This window comes from Hipposideros armiger, unplaced genomic scaffold (genome assembly GCF_001890085.2).
Source record: "Hipposideros armiger isolate ML-2016 unplaced genomic scaffold, ASM189008v1 scaffold_1154, whole genome shotgun sequence".
In the NCBI taxonomy this organism is placed as follows: Eukaryota; Metazoa; Chordata; class Mammalia; order Chiroptera; family Hipposideridae; genus Hipposideros; species Hipposideros armiger.
Window position 1 is genome coordinate 285,535 of NW_017732504.1, and position 20,014 is coordinate 305,548.

The 20,014-nt window shown below is 37.9% G+C and overlaps 1 protein-coding gene across 7 annotated transcripts in view; it reads right to left on the reverse strand.

Moving 5' to 3' along the window:
* Positions 1-8,392: 8,392 nt before the first annotated feature.
* The window catches only part of ZNF383 (zinc finger protein 383), a 17,808-nt gene continuing 6,186 nt past the window's right edge, over positions 8,393-20,014 (reverse strand). For 4 of the 7 annotated variants that reach the window (XM_019632612.1, XM_019632610.1, XM_019632611.1 and 1 more), the window contains 4 exons: positions 19,363-19,416; positions 15,977-16,103; positions 15,572-15,667; positions 9,098-10,549 (listed from right to left, as the gene is read on the reverse strand). In XM_019632612.1, the coding sequence (XP_019488157.1) occupies positions 9,357-10,549; positions 15,572-15,667; positions 15,977-16,103; positions 19,363-19,371 (1,425 nt within the window). In that variant the 5' untranslated portion in view covers positions 19,372-19,416 and the 3' untranslated portion in view covers positions 9,098-9,356. Of the gene's footprint in view, positions 10,550-15,571; positions 15,668-15,976; positions 16,104-19,362; positions 19,449-20,014 lie in introns of all 7 variants that reach the window. The other 3 variants (XM_019632613.1, XM_019632607.1, XM_019632606.1) reach the window with 2 other exon arrangements.

Sequence of the window (20,014 nt, forward strand, 5' to 3'; positions counted from 1 at the left end):
TCAAATGGTGGATGAAAGTAAGTTTCACTTCAGAGAAACATTCCAGCTAAATAATGAGGAAAAAATAATTGAGTGAGAAGAGCATCATTTTGCAAATCCTGATTAATGAATATAAGCAATGATCATCAATGATTTTAGAGTCATGTAATGGTCATTTTGACATCACCAAAATAGTTACAACCAGATAGCATGTGCTTCCTAATAGAAATACGTGACTCACCTATGAGGTGGCTTTGCCTAAAACATTAAATGAAAATTTGATTAAGGCTTTAGCTCTATCAATTTTCAAGAAATGCCAGGGATAGAGGAGCATGAAATGAAACCAAAAGAATAAACTCTGCAAAAGCCACACTTTGGGAAACTCCTAAACTAACTACCTGGTTTTCATGACTAAAGAATTAAAAGAAAAAAGTAAGGGAGGGGAAATCTTTTTTTAAAAAGATTAGAAAAGGGCCGGCTGAAGAGTGGCGCGTAGGTAAAGAGTTGGCCTGGGAGCACCAGCTCTGAGCAGCAGGGCCCCAGTTTGGATCCCACATTAGGGCCAGTGACGCTGCGCCCTCTACAGCTAAGATGGTGAGCAGCTGCTCTACCTGGAGCTGGGCTACCGTGAGTCACTGGCGATGGCGTAGGCTGCAGCCCCTGCTGCAGTGGGCTGCCATGAGCTACCGCAAGTGGCCAGCAGCCAGCGTGAGCTGCTGTGAGCGGCTGTCCAGTGACTGCCTCACCCGGAAAGAGCACAATGATAATACCAACATTGGCCAGTGAAGCAACGTCCTCCACAACTAGACTGAAGAACAAAATGACAGCAACTTGTCTGTTCCCCTTCCCTGATTCTCCAAAACTATTCCCCTCTCCCAATTCCCCAATAAAATCTTTAAAAAAAAAGAGGAAACAAAAGAGAGAAAAAAAAGATTAGAAAATATACCAACCAATTGCAACATATGGAATTTCTTTAGATCCTGATTTGAACAAACTACTAAAAAAAAAAAAAAAGTATTAACCAATGAAAATTTGGACCCTGGACATGTGATATAAAGGAATTACTGTTAATATTTAGGTATGTTAATAGTATTGTGATTATGTCATTCAGAAAAATAGTCCTGTTTTAAAATATATACAGAGATATTTAAAGAAAATTTATATCTCTCTGAAATTTGCTTCAAATAATTGGGGGAGAGGTTGAGAGGGTAGAGGTATAGATAAAACAATATTGGCAATTAGTTGATAATGGTTGAATCTGGCTAGCTACATAGCATACCTATTAATCTTTTTACTTTTACATATGTTTAAAGTTTTGCATAACAAAAAGTATTTTAAATGGAGGCAAAATAAACAAACAAAACACAAATCCTTCAGAGAATTAATTAGCAGAGCTACAGTAAAACAATATACTAAAAAAGTTCTTCAGAAGGAGGTATAGGAGACCTGGTAGAAGCACAGAGACGCAGGACTAAATGAAAAGCAATGAGAATGGTAAATATGTGATTAAATCTAAATGAATATTGAAATGTATAAAATAATATCTCATAAGATTTTTAATTTGTAGAAAATTAAAATATATACCAACAATTTCACAAAAAGCACATGTGACTAAATGAAAAAGTATTCTTGCATTTTATATGGGAAAACATAAAAGTGCTAATAAGTAATAGATTTTATTGTCAAGGTGCATGTTGTACTTTCTATGGTAACCATTAGAAAAATAGTCAAATTTTTAGAATAAGCTAAAAGAGAGATGAAATGGAAAAATAAGAGGTTCTTCTAATCCACAAGACAAGAAAGACCAAAAGGATAATGACAAACAAAGGGGATAAATAGAACACTAATCATAGGTAGTATATATAAATTCAAATATATACACAATAATCTTAAATGTAAATGGACTAAATATTCTAATTAAAAGACAAAGATTGTCAGTAAATTTAGAAATTCCACTTATATGCTGCTTACAACAGGTAGGACTTAAATGTAAACATTCAGAAAGGTTAAAAGTAAGCAAATGGAAAAAAGTATATCATGAAATCTCTAACCAAAACAAGACTGGTGTTGATATACAAGTACAACATTGACTTTAACATGGAAAATATTGTCAAAGCTAAAATAGAGACGTTTTCATAATGATGCAGAGGTAGATCCATCAGGAAGCTATAACAATTTAGGTATATTCATTATTATATGGACTCAAAACATGGAAAGCAAAACTTGACAAAGATAAAAGTAGGAACAGACAATCATGAAAGGAAAATTTTAAACATACAAGGTTGGACAATTTTAAACATATGAGTTTGTGAACTCATCCTAGAAAAAGTGCTACATACCCCATTGCTGAATATCACTATGGTCACCTTCCAAATACTCCCCTTTGGAAGCTATGCACAGATGCCAGCGCCCAGTCCATCCTTCAGAGCAATTTTGGAACTCTTTTTCTGGAATAGCCATCAGAGCTGTCATCGCATTACTCTCAATGTCCTGAATGTCATCAAAATGTCTTCCTTTCAATATTTCCTTTATCTTCGGGCTAAGAAAGAAGTCACTGGGGGCCAGATCAGGTAAGTAGGGAGGGTGTTCCAGTACAGTTATTTACTAGCTAAAAACTCCATCACACACAGTGCCATGTGAGCTGGTGCATTGTCATGATGCAAGAGCCATGAATTGGTGAAAAGTTCAGGTCATCTAACTTTTTCACACAGCCTTTTCAGCACTTCCAAATAGTAAACCTGGTTAACTGTTTGCCCAGTGAGTACAAATTCATAATGAATAATCCCTCTGATATCAAAAAAAGGTTAGCAACATCATTGCAACGAAGTTCGTGAACTTAATTGTCAGAACTTATATTTCTCTCAGGATTGATAGAAAAAGCTAATTTTAAAAATCAGCAAGAATTTAGAGGGCCAGAATCACACGATAAACAAACTTGACTTGATTGACACATATACAACACTACACACAAGTACACATAGAACATTTTCTTTCTTTTTTTTTTTTTAAAGATTTTTTTATTTTATTTTATTTTTTTTATTGGGGAATTAGGGTGATGAGAACAGTGCTGGGGAATTGGGGGAAGGGGAACAGACAAGTTGCTGTCGTTTTGTTCTTCAGTCTAGTTGTGGAGGACGTTGCTTCACTGGCCCAAGTTGGCACCATCATTGCGCTCCTCCCGGGCGAGGCAGATCAGTCGCCGGCTTCTGGACGGCCGCTCACTGCGGCTGCTGGCCGCTCACGCTGGCTGCTGGCTACACACGGCAGCCCATGGCAACCCACTGCCACAGGGACTGCAGCCTCTGCCATCGCCGGCGACTCACGGCAGCCCAGCTCTAGGTGGAGCTGTTGTTCAGCATCTTAGCTGTGGAGGGCAGTGTCACTGGCCCTCACATGTGGGATCCGAACCGGGGCCCTCCGGCGTCCCAAGCGAGCTCCTAACCATTGCGCCACTCGGCCGGCCCCACATAGAACATTTTCAATACTAACCATATTGCTAGGCCATTAAGTGCATATAAAAATGTTTTCTAATTGAAACTATCCAGAATATACTCTCTGATTACAGTGGATTTAGGCTAGAAATCAATAACAAGAATATGACTGATAAATCTCAAATGCTTTTAATTTAAACAATAGAATTTGTTTAAAAAAATGATTTTATTGGGGAATTGGAGAAGAGGAACACAGAATTTTCTGTCCTTTTGTTCTTCAGTCTAGTTGTGGAGGACGTTGCTTCACTGGCCCATGTTGGTATTATCATTGCTCTTACTGGCTGAGGTAGATTGGTCACCGGCCATTGAACGGCCACTCACAGCAGCTCACAGCAGCTGCCGGCCACTTACGGTAGCTCATGACAGCCCACTGCCGCCCCACTGCAGCCTACACCATCGCCAGCGACTCACGGCAGCCCAGCTCCAGGTCAAGCTGTTGTTCACCATCTTGGCTGTAGAGGGCGCAGCGTCACTGGCCCTCATGTGGGATCCGAACCTGGGCCCTGCTGCTCAGAGCTGGCATCCCAAACCAACTCCTAACCAACGAACCACTCGGCCGGCCCAGAAAAGTTCTATTTCTGACAGCTCCTATTCAAATATTAAAATACAAGTAGAAACAAAGCCAGTGCCGAAATTCCAGATAATTTTTCTGTCTTTTTACACTTCAATTCTCAGAGGTTTTTCTCCCTTAGAAAACTGATTTTCTCAAATGTTTTTAATGATGCAATTTAATATGTATTAGTTTTTCCTGTAAAAATTACCATAATTCAATGTTTAAAGAAAATATCTCTCATAGGACCTGACTAGAATTCTGGGTGGGGTTAGTTATAGCAGAAGGAAAGGTTTATGAGATCTTTAATGAGAGTCATTTCCTTTTGCAGAGTACAAGTCTCCCACTGACAAACTATTAATAGAGATTTTATACATGGCCTAATATTAGAGACAAGGGAAAGCTCCTAACGCCAGATTCTTAGCTAATTAGCTACAAAAATCTCCTAAACTTTTTTTATTCATGTATTTTAATCAAGTAACTATTTCCCAGATGTATTTATTTCCCACAAATGTATGTAACAATTAGGAGGAAACTGGGTTTCATGGTGAAGTTACTTTCTGACACGCTGGGATATACGAGTTGAACTTGAGTTTGTTGATGTCTACTTCTGGACTGTTTCTTCTACTCAATTGACGTATTTTCCTATCCTTAGACAACACCACAGGCTTGATTGCCTCATCATAGCTTTATAGCAAGTCTTGAAATCAGATACTACAAGTCCCCCAATTTTCTCTTTCTCAATACTGATTTTGGCTATTCTACATCTTTGGATTTCTACATGAATTTTAGAATAATTTAATCAATTTTAAAATAGAAAGAATGCTGGTATTTTGACTGGGATAGCATCAAATCTATAGATACATTTGGAGAAATTTTATTAAAGATATTGAGGTTTCCAATCCACAGCCATGGTACCTTCATTTTTTAAAGATCTTGTTTAACTTCTCTCAGCAATGTTTTAGTTTCCCATGTAAACACTTTTTCACATCTTTTGTTAAACTTATTCCTAAGTATCTTGTTTTTTATAAAAAGTATTTTCTCATTTTACAGTTGTACATTACTAATACAAAGGTATACATTTATGGTCAATTGATTTTTGATAAAAGTGCCAAAGCAACTCAAATGAGGAGATGAAAGTCTTTTTTAACAAAAAGTGCTAAGACAACTGAATATCTATGTAAGGGGAAAAAATTAACCTCAACCTATACTTCATATCACACACAAATATTTATTCTTGGTGAGTCATTCACAAAGTTAAAAGAGAAGACTATCAAGCATCTGAAAGAAAACAGGGTTTTCTATTTATCTTGAATCACTGAGCTCTACTTAGTTTTCTGTTAAAGAACAATCTGTGTGATGTTAGTCCTTTGGCAGTTACTGATTCCTGTTTTATGACCAAACATCTGGTCTATCATATTGTTTCCTGTATAACTGAAAATCAAGTGTGTTCTGTGGTTAACTATACCATTAAATTAGGTATAGTTGGTTGATAGTATTCTCATTTGGAGCACTTCCATATTCTAATCCATCCAGAGTCCTAAATATCATTTTAAGCTCTACTAATCTCTCTTTATCTCTGCAAAGTCTTTGCATCTGTCAGGCCTACTTCTTATCCCATATCCATACCCATACCCATAGTCACGCCCGTACCATGCACTGCACCCAGGTATGGAAGGGCATGCAGCAACCTGTTCTCCTATAAAAGGCTTATTTCTATCAGGAATTCAGTTCAAGTCTTCCCTACCTCCCCACCACTCTTAGCTAGCCTCATAGGAAAGTATGATTTCTATCTTGTCAAGGTTTTTCTTGCTATCATGGGAATGAAAGCCTTTCATATTCTTCTACACTCGAATTGCGATGAAACTTGAAGTTCTGTTCTTGTTTTAATAACTTCCTTTCCACTTCCCACTACATCCTTATACTAAAATGCATGGCAATGATTGACTTTGTTGACTATTTTAAAGATTCCTCAGGTGAGAAGTTGACAAGGTATAAAATGGATGAATGCAGTGATATTTCAGCGGGTAGAATAACTCTTAAGTTTATTTATAAAAATACATCCCATTCTGTCAAATACTGCTCAGAAAAAAGAAGGATGCATATTGGGGCTTGATAATATATTTTCATTAATAGTGCTTTAGTTACTTGAACTCTAGAAATTCCTTGTGAATTATCTTGTGTTGTATTCTAAGAATCCCTTCTTTCCAAATCTATTTGGTTTCTAAGTTCAGATACTAAGGAGTACTATGTTATCTAAACCAATTTGATTTCCAAGTTTCAGAAAGTCAGTAGTGTTTCCCCAAAAATACGACCTAACTGGAAAATAAGCCCTAGCATGGTTTTTCAGGATGTTCGTAATATAAGCCTTACCCCAAACATAAGCCCCAGTTAAGATTGTCAGCCAGACATGACTTTGAATAAGTGTAGATTTTTGTACATGAATAAATGAATAAATGTAGATTGTTAGAGCAAAAATTAATATAAGACTCAGTCTTATTTTAGGGGAAACACAGTAGCAAGTTTGGGTAAGTACGCATATTTATCAGAAAACATTTTGTTCCTAAATTCAGATTGTGACAAATATTTATTTTCTTTCAATAGATTACTATATTTGACTTGCTAATTTATAACATCACATAACTGATTCTAGACATACAGTTGAGCCTTGAACAATGATGGGATTAGTGGTCCCAATCCCTGCAATCAAAATCTGCATATAACTTTTGGCTCCCCCAAAACTTAACTACAGTTGGCCTTTCACATCCGTGGATTCAACCAACTGTGGATCAAAAATACTGTTAGGACTCCATGGTTGGGAATACGAAAATACTGTTTTAAATCCACAGTTGGTTGAATTTGCAGATTAGAAACCCATGGATACAAAGAGCTGATTGTATTTCTTGAAAAAAAATTGTGCGTAAGTGGACCCATGCAGTTCACACCCACGTTGTTCAAGGATCAACTGTATTACCTTTTTTCTGTGTTCTTGTAAGTTTTAATATTAGGATTATGATAAATCCGTAAAAACATAACTTGCTATCTCATATTTCAGTCTGTCTTGGAAGAGTTCCTAAAACATTTTACGGATTTCACCTAAATGTATCTAGTTTGATGGCTTCCTTAGTGTATTTATGTGACATTTAAAGTATGTTTTAATCTAATTTTAAAATGTTCATTTTGGAGGGGAATTAAGATTTTGCAATTGTCAATTCAATTTATTAAAATCAAACTTTTTCCAGATTATCAGATATATTATAAAAAGTCTATAGTACTTTTAAATTCTTTGAGATAAAATTTATATACCTTTATAATTATCTTTTTAAGGTATAGTGTTCAGTGGTTTCTAGTATAGTCACAAAGTTATGCAACTTAAACCACTAATCCCAGAGCATTTTCATCATTGAAAAAGATATAGTCCTTTTAAAATTGAAATATGTGGTTATTTCCATCTCATTCACAATGCTATTTGTTTGTCATCCTCACTTCCCCACCTGAATCACTAGTTTGTCCACTTTTTTGTCAAATAATCAAATTTCCTATTTTAGATTTACTTTTTTCTTTCACTTATTTCTGCATTTTGTAATTAATAATACCTTTCTCTACCCATGTTTTAGATTTTTATTTTTTATTTTCTTTAAAGATTTTATTGGGAAATTGGGGGAGGGAACAGTGTTGGGGAATTAGGGAAGGGGAATAGACAAGTTGCTGTCCTTTTGTTCTTCAATCTAGTTGTGGAGGATGTAGCTTCACTGGCCCATGTTGGTGTTGTGATCATTGCGCTCTTTCCGACTGAGGCAGATTGGTCACTGGCCATTGCACGACTGTTCACAGTGGCTCACAGCAGCTCATGCCATCTGCCAGCCACTCATGCTGGCTGCCCGCCACTCATGGTAGCTTACAGCAGCCCACTGCAGCCCTACGCCGTCGCCAGCCACTCACAACAGCCCAACTCCAGGTCAAGGTGTTGTTCACCACCTCAGCTGTAGAGGGCGCTGCGTCACTGGCCCTCATGTGGGATCCAAACTGGCAGCCCTGCTGCTCAGAGCTTGTGCTCCCAAGCCAACTCTTAACCAATGTGCCACTCAGCCAGCCTCTAGATTATTTTTGCTTCTTTAGGCTCGTTGATTTTTATTAGTGATCTTTCTAGTATTTTAATATATGAATGCATATTGGGTTATAAAACTTCCAATACAACTCTGACTGCCACTTTCAGGGTTCCCCTTTCCCAATTCCCCAACGCTGTTCCCCTCCCCCAATTCCCCAATAAAACCTTAAAAAAATAGTTCTGATACTTTAAATTTATTCATTCATTAAATCCTCACAATTATATTTATATTTACTAATTATATTTATTAATTATAGAGCATAACTATATTTACTAATACATATAAAATAAAATGCCACTAAATCTATAAGTAAAAAATAAAACATTGAAAAGGTAAACAACACTTTGATAACAATGGTTAATTACCTTTCTAGTATGAAGCTGGGGTTAGGGTTGATGAAAAGGAACAAGAGAGTTTACAAGGAGAAAACATGGATAATTTCAGCAATTAAAATACATGTCTTAAAAGAAAAAACAAGCATCCAAAAATAAATTTTGGGTCATATTAATCAGGACAGATTTTAGAACTGCAAACATTTAGATACAACTACAACATGAATTTTAAAAACTCATTAAATATGTCATTAAAATAATAAAAATCTGTATTTATTGAAATGGCAATCATATTTTTGGCACGATAAAAGCAGGTGAAGGTACAATATGCATACCATGACTACACTTTCTTTAAACACAAAGTCTGATAGGATTTGTTCTACCAACTTGAGAGCAGTCATCTATAGTTGGTATGATTACAATTAATATTGGCTTTTTAGTTTCTGGATTTTTTTGTTGTATAATAAGAAAATATATATTTGTGAAACAAAGATTAACACTGACTTCAAAAACAAAGTTATTCTATTGAATTCAAAGGAATTAAAAAATACAAGGTCACACAATTTAAAGTGTGATATTGGTGTGAGTACAAATATATAAATCAGATTAGAAAAAAACAGCCCTGAAACACAAGCAAATATAAAGAATATAATGTTTTCACCAAGAAGGTAGAACAAAATAATGGGGAAGGAAAGAACTATTGAACAACTGCCATTAGTACAATATTGTGGAAGGGGTAAATGTCAATTTAGAATCTGAATTCATAACATAGAGTGAAATGCATTTGGATGAAAAATATATGCAAAATAAAAAACAAAATAATGAAAGAAGGTAATTATCAAACATGAATTTTTTTGTTTAAAAAATTAGGAAAGTGACAGAGCTTTAACTTTTGTTACTCATCACTATGAATTCCCTGATGACGAATGAGATCTGAGCCACTACTAAATGCCTTCCCACATTTACAGTTATAGGGCTTTTCACCAGTATGAATTCTCTGATGTCGAGTAAGGTTTGAGCATTTATTAAAGGCCTTTCCACATTCATTACATTCATATGGTTTTTCATCTGTATGGATTCTCTGATGCTGAAAAAGTTGTGAGTTCTGAGTAAAGGCTTTCCCACATTCGAGACATTCAAAGGGTTTCTCACCAGCGTGAATTCTCTGATGTTGGCGAAGTTGTGAGCTCTGAGTAAAAGCTTTGCCACATTCCTTACAATCATAGGGTTTTTCCCCAGTGTGAATTCTCTGATGATTAGTAAGTGCTGAGCCACTACTAAAGGCTTTGCCACATTCCTTGCACTCATAGGGTTTCTCACCAGTGTGAATTCTCTGATGCTGAACAAGCTTTGAGCTCTGAGTAAAAGCTTTGCCACATTCCTTACATTCATAGGGTTTCTCACCTGTATGAATTCTCGCATGTTGAAAAAGTTGTGAGCTCTTAGTAAAGGCTTTCCCACACACTTTACATTCATAGGGTTTTTCACCAGTGTGAATTCTCTGATGGTCAATAAGATTTGAGCAATAACTAAAGGCCTTCCCACATTCCTTACATTCATAGGGTTTCTTACCAGTATGAATTCTCTGATGTTGAGAAAGATATGAGCTACAACTGAAGGCCTTTCCACATTCATTACATTCAAAGGGTTTTTCACCAGTATGTATTTTCAGATGTCGAGTAACATGTGAGCCACAACTAAAGAATTTCCCACACTCCTTACATTCGTAAGATTTCTCACCAATATGAATTCTCTGATGTTGAATAAATTGCGAATTCTGACTAAAGACTTTTCCACATTTCTTACATTCATAGGGTTTGTCTTCATTATTAATCATTTGATGTAGAGTTAAGAATGTCTGTTGAATAAATGTGGGCATGTATCCATGAGTGGGTATTTCTTGGCTGAAATGCCCATTTTGATATCCCAGTTGTCTTTCAAAGTGGCTTCCATATTCCAAAACATCTCTAAAATTGGAGTACTCAAGGCCATACATTGTAAGTCCCATTATATCCCTTTGGCATGATTCTATTTCATAAACTTCCTTCTTCAGAGATAATAACTTGGTTTCACACATTGACTCCAAATCTGAAAGAAAATAAAATGGTAAATATTCTTCCACCCCATTTGTGAAATTAAACTTTTATAACAGAAATGGAAAAATTAAAGTGAAAGTATATGGCAGTAAGTGACATTCATTTCTCAAGTATATCTGTTTAATCTGCAAAATGGACAAGAAATTCATAGAAATTAATGAGACATAGCCATGTGCCCCATAATGACGTTTCAGTAACTATATACTATGCAATGGTGGTCCCACGAGATTATAAAGGAACTATTGCCTACTGACATCCCAGCTGTCCTAAGGTTATAATGCAATGCATTACTCATGTGTTTGTTGTGATGCTGGTGTAAACAAACCTATTGCACTACCAGTTGTATAAAAGTATAGTATATACAAGCACAGTAGTAGGCTATGCCATCTAGGTTTGTGTAAGTACACACTATGATGTTCCCACAATGATGAAATCACCTAATGAAGCATTTCTCAGAACAATGTATCCCTGTTAAGCAGTGCATGACTGTATAATGCAGAAAGTGGAAGGAAGACTATGGAAATAGGAAACCACAATCATTCTCAAATACTGATGTAGATCAGAATCATCTGGAGGAGCCGGCCGAATGGCTCAGCTGGTTAAGAGCATGAGTTCTGAGGAACAGGGTCGCCGGTTTGATTCCCACATGGGCCAGTGAGCTGCGCCCGAGCTGAGCTGCCGCTGAGCTGCCAAAAGGTGGCAGGATGGCTCAGCTGGTGAGAGCACGTGCTCCTAACAACAAGGTTTCCGGTTTGACTCCTGCATGAGATGGTTGAGCTACATCCCATGCAGAGCTACGCCCACCTGCAACTAAGATTGAACACAGCACCTTGAGGTGAGCGGACGTGAGCTGCCGACGAGTGGCCAAATGGCAACTGGACTTCGGAACTGAACTAGTTGCACCCTCCACAACTAAGATTGAAGGACAACAACTTGGCTGTTCCCCTTACCCAATTCCCCAATAAAATCTTAAAAAAAAAAAAAAATTAATTAAAATCTATTAAAAAAATCATCTGGAGAGGCTGGTAAATATACACTGCTTGGGCATATGAAAAAATGAGTAGTTCTACATACATCTATATAAGCATGCATGTATGAAACAGAATGTATGATCATACTATATGTATTACAAAAAGTGGATAATTTTCTGATCTCCATTAAAGGCCTCCTGTGAGGAACAGATCCACGAGGGAAGATTCTTGGTCTCTGTGATATAATAAACAATAATATAGGTCTTTTTACCAGGTTCCTAAAACGGAGCCTCAAAAACTCTTGGAATTTTCTGAGTGACTGGACTGTTTTTGTTATGCTGGTGAGGTCACCCATAGTGGGTCCCTAGATAGCTTTGGGATGTAGACTGGTTGCCAGAAAGACCAAGCATATGCTTAGAGGATTGGGACTTTCACCTACTCATCCTCTGGAGAGGGGAGAGAGGCCATATACTGAGTGGCCAATGATTTAATCAATCATTCCAATGTAATTAAAACACAATAAAAACTAAACACCAAAGCTCAGTGGAGTTTTCTGGTTGGTGAACACACTGAAATGCCAAGAGGGTGACACATTTTGACTCCATAGAGAGAAGGTATGGAACCTTCACATCTGGAAGCCTACCAGACCTCAGCCTAGTATGTACCCTTTATAGTAGAACTGCAAATTTAAGTATGGAACTTTCCTGAGTTGAGTCATACTAGCAAATTATTGAACCTGCAGGGTTCATGGAAATCTCTGCCTTTACAGCCAGTTGGTCAGAAGCATGGGTGGTCTAAGGACCCCGAGACTTGCAGCTGGCATCTGAAGTAAGGGCAGTCTGGTGTAGGGCTTCGCTGTTAATCTGTGGAGTCTATGCTAACTCTGGGTACTAAGTGTCAGAAGTGAACTGGAGCACATCCAGCTGGGGTGGAAACAGAATAGGCTCTATAATAAAGGATATATTGGATGAAATCTGAGAGATTTACAGAGGGAAGCCAGATGGAAGAGCCCGAGGTAAGTCTAAGGTATTTAACTAATTTGATGTGAGTGGCATAGGGAAGACTCAGAATGTGTTATGTGCTGGGAATTGTTTGCCTTGGAATTTTGTGATGCTGATCTTAGGAGGAAACAGAGACTTGCTCATATACTACTGCAGTGACTGAGAGGGGTGGCACTTAAAAGTGTAAGGCAGACAGAAAGCAAATAAGACAGTGCAAAATACTGCAATGGAAAGATGACAGGAACCAGAAGCAGACTGATGAACTGAGTCCCAACTCTGATACTCACTACATGTTCGTTCCTAGGCAATTATTTAACCTTTCTAAATCCCCATTTATCTGTAAAAGGGACATAAACCTTAACTCATGATTACTGGAAGAGAAGATGTATGTAATTATATTTGAATAAAGTGTTTAGTATTTGATAGGTATTATTATGAAAGAATTTCTTATTAAAAATAGGAATTTTAAGCAAATTACATGGTTCAAAGACATCAAAATGCAGTCTATTAGAACATCTTCAGCCAGAAGCAGGGAATTCATTCCAGCATAATTTTTTCTCCTACCTCTATATAATCTTTCAGCAACTTTCATCTAGTTAAGCTCCTAACTTTTAAAGCTGCCCTCCTCTATCTTCACTGCCAATACCCTCTTCCAAACCAGAATCATCTCTTACTCAGATCACTGAAGTAGCCTCCTAACCGTCTCCCCACCAAGTTTCACACTCTTTAATCTATTCAGGGACCAAAATGACACTTGGCCTGGCCTTCCACTACTCAAAATCCATACTCCTCATAATCACCAGCAAAGGCTGAATAATGTGGTTCCTACGTGTCTAATCTCAACTCACATTCCACTCTCAGTTGCTCATGGGGCCCAGCAACACTGGCTTTTTTCAGCTCTTCAAACACACCAAGCTTTCCCCTCTTAGAAGGGTCTTCACAGGGGTTCTTCTTCTGTCTGGAGTTTTCTTCTTTATTAACATATCAAATGGTAAGACCTAGCAGTGAGCCTAGTACTACAATAATTATGAAATAGTGATGAGCATAAATGGTATTTTAACATGTTGATTTCCATTCATGTCAAAGTCACAGAACAAATACTACTGTGGTTTGTTGTATACACCATAATTGAAAGTGCTAAATTTCAATCAGAGGTTACTAAATAGAAAGAAGCATTTTTTCTTCTCATCCAAGTTCATGGACTCCCTAGATTTTAGCCATGGAATCCAAAGGAATCCAAAATTAGCAAGCTGAATTAGAATGCTTCTTTACAACCAGGATGTCACTCCTCTGCTCAAGTCATCTCATTCAGAATAAAATAGCTTTACATCTACCTCATTCAGAATAGAATTCAAAACGCCTACCTAGCCCCACAATATCCAAAATCAGCTGCATGTACACTCTCCCTTCCCTGTATCTAGCACACAAACATACATGCATCCTGCTACTTTGGTGATTTCCTCTCACATAATTCCCTCTTTGCTCATTCTGCTCAATGGTAGGCGCCAAAAAGCTCTTAACTCAGGGACTTTGTTCTTCCTGTTCTTTTTGCCTGAATCTGTTTTATCAGATATTAACATTACTTGTTCCCTCACCTCCTTGAGGTCTTGATTAAAATATCCCCTCATCAGAGAGGCCTTTTCTAAACCTTGCTTCATAGCACTTATCAGCATCTGACATTATACATATCTTATTTTTTCTCTCTCACCCTTAAGAATAGAGGTGCCAGAAGAGAAGAACTTTGAACGTTTTGTTCAATATTATAATCCCAGCTCCTGGACCAATGCTTAGTACATGGTAGTGCTCAGTAAGTGCTCTTCTGGTTCTCCTCCTCTTTTCCAAATCTCTTCTGTTCCACCTCTTCCTTAACAATATAGACACAGACCTTTTTGTTTTTCCCAACATTCTCTCTATAGATGGTGACTACAAATACTTGTAAGGCTCCAGCTACTATTTCAGTGTGGATTAATTCCCCTTCTGCATATTTAGCCCCTGACTTCCTGCTAATTCTCTCTTACTAGATTCTACTTTGTAGAAGTTATTTATGGATACATTTTAGCATCATTTTTTGTCTCCGAGTTCTTAACAGCTGACATAATTAGCAAACTGCAGCAACTGGCAGACTCCCTTGTACAAATTAGGAAATTCAGATTGTTGGATAGGGGTGGCCAGGGGCTCAGTTGGTTAGAGTACGTGCTCTGAGCAACAGGGTTGCTGGTTTGATTCCCACATGGGCCAGTGAGCTGCACCCTCCGCAATTAGATTGAAGACAATTACTTGAGCTGAGCTGCAGCTGAGCTGCCAGTGGGCGGCCGGATGGCTCAGTTGGTTAGAGCGCGTGCTCTTAACAACAAGTTGCTAGTTCAACTCCTGCATGGGATGGTGAGCTCTGCCCCCAACTAGATTGAAAACGGCAACTGGACTTGGAGCTGAGCTGTGCCCTCCACAACTAAGATCGAAGGACAACAGAGCTTGACTTGGAGCTGATGGGTCCTGGAAAAAACCACATTGTTCCCCGAAAAAACACATTGTTCCCCAGTAATGTTTAAAAAAAACAACGTTGAATAAAAGAAAAATGCACAACCAAATGATAAAAAAAAAGTCACTGGCCGGCAGCTATAATGAAAACCATTACTTGGAGGGGCGAAGCGGTACAGATACACACATGCACGCATGCATACACACATGTATACTGTTTTGCAGGTGGTAGTAGGGAACATTTAGATGAGTCTAAGAGGAAGAAAAGCTAGCAGGGAACTGAATCTTAAATACAGATAAAAGTTTTCTTTGGAGGGGTAGTGAAGGGTGCCTCCTCCTTGAAATCAGGTGGTATGCTGGAGAAGAGTAATAGGAAGAGTAGTAAGTAAGGGAAGGAATGAAACAGATCATTTGTGAACTCATGCTAAAAGGACTTAGTTGTTCCCATAGGCCTAGGGTTTTGATGGCAGCTTCCAAGATAAGATCTCTAAGGTACTGCTTCTTCATTCGTCAGCTGAGTTATTACCTGTAATTCCCTGCTTTGTCCAATTATTTCTCACTCACCTGAACACAGGCCTCTTGTCAGCTCTCTGCCAACCATCCAGGGCTCTTTCCCTTGTTCCAATAAGGAGATAACTTGAGGCTTAGGAATGTAAAGTCCTGCTCACAAGAAAAGATATGAAACATGGTTATGTTGTGGGTAAATCAGATCCAGAAATAAGATCCAGTCCCTTGATGATCAAGGAAGAGATGCCACTACAGGAACAGCCAAAGAAAGAAGATGAAGCTTCAGCTATAGCCACCTGGGGCTGCCCATTTCCCATTCTTCCTTTTCATTTCAGCTCCAACCATTTATTTGGGAATAGGAAGCAGAAATTTAGCTGGTAACTCAAAAAGCTGCTGAGAAATTCACTGTGGACGCAACAGGCATTCCAGAGAACTCTAAATTACTGGTATAGAGGCCCTTACCCATTGACAGCAGATTGCTGTAGTTCTCCAACATCACATCTCTATATAAGTCCCTCTGAGCTGGGTCCAGACATTCCCACTCCTCCTGAGAGAAGTCTACAGCCACATCCCTGAACATCATTGATTCCTGAAACAATAAACATGTATACTTGTGTAATAAAAGAAATATTTCAGAGACTATTGCATTTGTATTGTGGGGTAAAACAAATAAGCAATTATACTGGTGTCACTGAGAACCAGAATCTTTGGATCTCAGGAATAGATGCAAGAGTAACCAGTTTATTTTATATTTAAAAACAAACGAATTCCTGACTCGATCCACTGAAAAGAACTAGATAGTAGCAAGGAGCATTCCTAGTGTCTAGATTGTAGTCTCTAAGTAACATATTCAAATAAAAGAAACCAAGGTTCTTTGGAAAGAGATGATTTCAGGATTGAATCAGAAATTCTAAGGATGAATTTGAACATTCTATTGTATCAGAAAGCAAGAGAGCTATCAAAAACTATTGATAGCTTTAAAGGTTTCAGGTTTAAAGGACTCAGGAGCCAACCTAAAGAGGCTCCCACTGGCTAAAAATGGTATAATTTGAGGAACAAATGTAATGGACTGATTGGGTTAAAAATAAAACCCATGAGCTCATTAACAATACTGAATAAAAAACTCCTGGTCACTTTTGTACGATTCTAAAAAATGAGCTCATTATTTTAAAAACTGGTAAAGGGAAAGGATCATTTTTTCCTATACAAACTGTCTTCAGGTAACCAAACAGCTGATGACAAGTTTCACTTTACAGATAGTAGTCCACCTAATCTATAAAGAGAAATGACAGAATCAAAATATCATTTTGCAACCTTTAATGAATTAATAAATCTAGGCAATAATTGTCAACAGTGGCTAACATTACAAAAAGAAAGAGAACCAGATGTAATGTGCATCCTAATAGAATTGCACATCACCACCTATGAAATATTCTTCACACACAAAAAAATCCCAACTGAATCTGATCAAGCTTCTAGGCCTAACTACCAATTTTCAGGAAACACTTAAATGATATTATAGGGATGTAATCAGTAAAATCCTAACTGGACAAATTAATCAAATTGTTTTATTCTTTTCTAACGACAACAACAACAAAACACTGCACAGGAAGAACAGAGATGGAAGGGGTACCTACAAATAGAGACTTGAGAAGCATATCAATCAATTGCTGTGCATAGTCCTTATTTGGATTCTAATTCAAATAAATTATTTTAAAAATTAGAGGATTATGGACATTTGAACACTGACTGGATATTAGCGATATTAACAAATTTTTTTTTAGCTGAGCCATCCTGCTGTTGGCAGCTCAGCAGCAGCTCAGCTCGGGCCAGACTCAAACCGCTGTTGCTCAGAGCTCAAATCCTTGAGCGAGCTCTTAACCAACTGAGCCACTCAGCCAGCCCAACAAATTATTTTAACTGTTTTAGATGCAATATGGCATGATGTTATTTTTTTTTTAAATAATCTTTATCTGTTAGACATATACAGTAATTTGTATTTGCTTCAAAATAATCCTGTGTGTGGGAGTCAGGGGAATGGAGTGTGTAAAGAAACAGGTAGCTGTAGAGATGAAACAAGATTGAATCTGAGTTGATAATTATTGAAGCTGAATGGTGATTATATGGTAGTTCATAAGACTATTCAACTTTTCTGTGCCTGGAGTTTATTACAATAAAGTTTTTTTTAAGGTGGAGTGGTAAAGAACAGATGCAATAGAATATTTTCAAGGTCTTAATTATGTGTAAAACTGATTTAAACAAAATTGTGATATAACTGTTGTGGGGAAAGGAAGCAGAGTGTGATATAGAAAATCTAAATTCATACATACCTTACAAAGAAACAAGAAAATGTTTAAAAATGAATAAATCAAGAAATAGCAATATAGGAATGTTAATTTAAAACATTGATGAATTACTCCTTGAATTTATTTATTTATTTATTTTTAAAAGATTTTATTAGGGAATTGGGGGAGGAGAACAGTGCTGGGGAATCAGGGAACGGGAATAGACAATTTGCTGTCCTTTTGTTCTTCAGTCTAGTTGTGGAGGACATCACTTCACTGGCCCATGTTGGTATTGTGATCATTGCGCTCTTCCCAGGTGAGGCAGTCGCTCACCAGCCATTGGAAGGCCGCTCACATGGCTCACAGCAGCTCACAAAAGCACACGCCAGCTGCCGGCCAGCCCCACTGCAGCATACGCCGTCTTGCTGTCGCCGGCGACTCGCGGCAGCCCAGCTCCAGATCGAACTGTTGTTCACCATCTTAGCTGTAGAGAGCGCAGCATCACTGGCCCTCATGTGGAATCTGTACCGGGCTCTGCTGCTCAGAGCTTGTGTCCCAAGCCAACTCTTAACCAACGGGCCACTCCACCAGCCTGATTTTATTTTTTTTAACATGTAAAATTTTAACAAATAAATTTTAAAACAGCAATATCTCTAAAACAGCATCTGATTTAACGCTCTCATAAATTCTAGTTCACTCTTGTGACTTACCGTTCTAAGAAAAACTTCCTATTAATACAAATTTTTTAACAATTATTTTTCTGATGCCAGAATTTTCTACTGTGTGTGTGTGTGTGTGTGTGTGTGTGTGTGTGTGTGTATTAGATTTAGAAGGTTCTCCTGGGCTCTGATAGTATTCTGAGCTCTGATAGATCTCAACAATTTTTGAATTGGCTGAATTCACTGTAATCATCCATCATCCTTATCTTTATTTCTGATAAAGAAAACTGGTGATTCATACAGAAATTCCTCATGACCCATACTTCCTGTTCAACCTCATATTGGACGTCTCTCCTGAATATCCTAATCAGATTTGCAGAGATCTGTCTGTATCAGCTACCAATCCTACAATCCTCCAAGCCTCATAGACCAGGAGATCTTGCAACAATCTACCATCTCCCATACTATTACTGAAGAATATTGATCTGTAGAGATACTCTTAGCTTTTCCATGTTTGTTTCCAGCTAAGCAACTCATACCTCCACCTGAAACAGATCACTATCCAGACATGATCAATTCATTCTACAAACCTACTCTTGTTTCTTTAAGAGAATGCATTTCCTTTCCATCATAGTCCCTAAGAGGGGGCTGAGAAAAGAGATGCTCAATTATTTACTAAATGAAAATATTAATCCTGGGTCAAAAGAAGAGGGGCACTTAGGAATTGTATAGGATTATCTGACTATAATCAGAGGAAATGAGGACCAGAATCCTGAAGGGGAACCCTGACAGCCAGGAAGCCTTTAGAAAGGAAAGCAAATGCTCACATGCCCTAAAAAAAAAAAAAAAATTTAAATTTCTTAAAAAGAACAATGTCAGGAAGGTAAGAAAAATATCAACTCACCAGGGCCATGGCTTTCAGTATTGCAGATTATCAGTCCTCCTCAGGGCTGTTCTCCTGAAAAAGGATAGTGTTCTGAGAAGACAGGCCTAGGGAAGCAAATACATGCTCTAGAAACAACATGGGCCTTACAGCTCTCAGGCTGACCAGGTAAAACTTCCTCCATTTCCCTTCGTCTTAGGATATAACTAGTTAGTGGGCGTATGGAATAAATCTTACTCCTTCCTCAACCCCAGAAACCCCAGGCTTTTGCTGCAGTAAGATATTGATAGATCCTGGCTAGTGGATTCAAAGGAATACAGACGCAGATTCCCTCTCCTTCACCCAAGCAGCCCAGGTTCCTGCCTCAGCCAAGTGATTCAGACCAGACCTTGCCTCATTTCAGTGATACTGTTGCTCTGAACCCAAGGCATAGCTGCTATGACCTGCTCTAAGCAGATCCTTTCTCTGCAGTCCTCAGGTTCCCCAAGTCAGATTCAGCCAAATGGTACCCTTTGGCCAGGAACACTGTACTCTCTGATCAGAACTAAAGACTTCCCTAATTAAGTATTCTCACTTCCCAAGCCCAAGAAAGTCAATAAACTTCCCCCCACCACACCCAGACCCAGACAGAGGCATTCCTCATTCTTACTCCGTTTTGAAAAAAAAAAAAAAA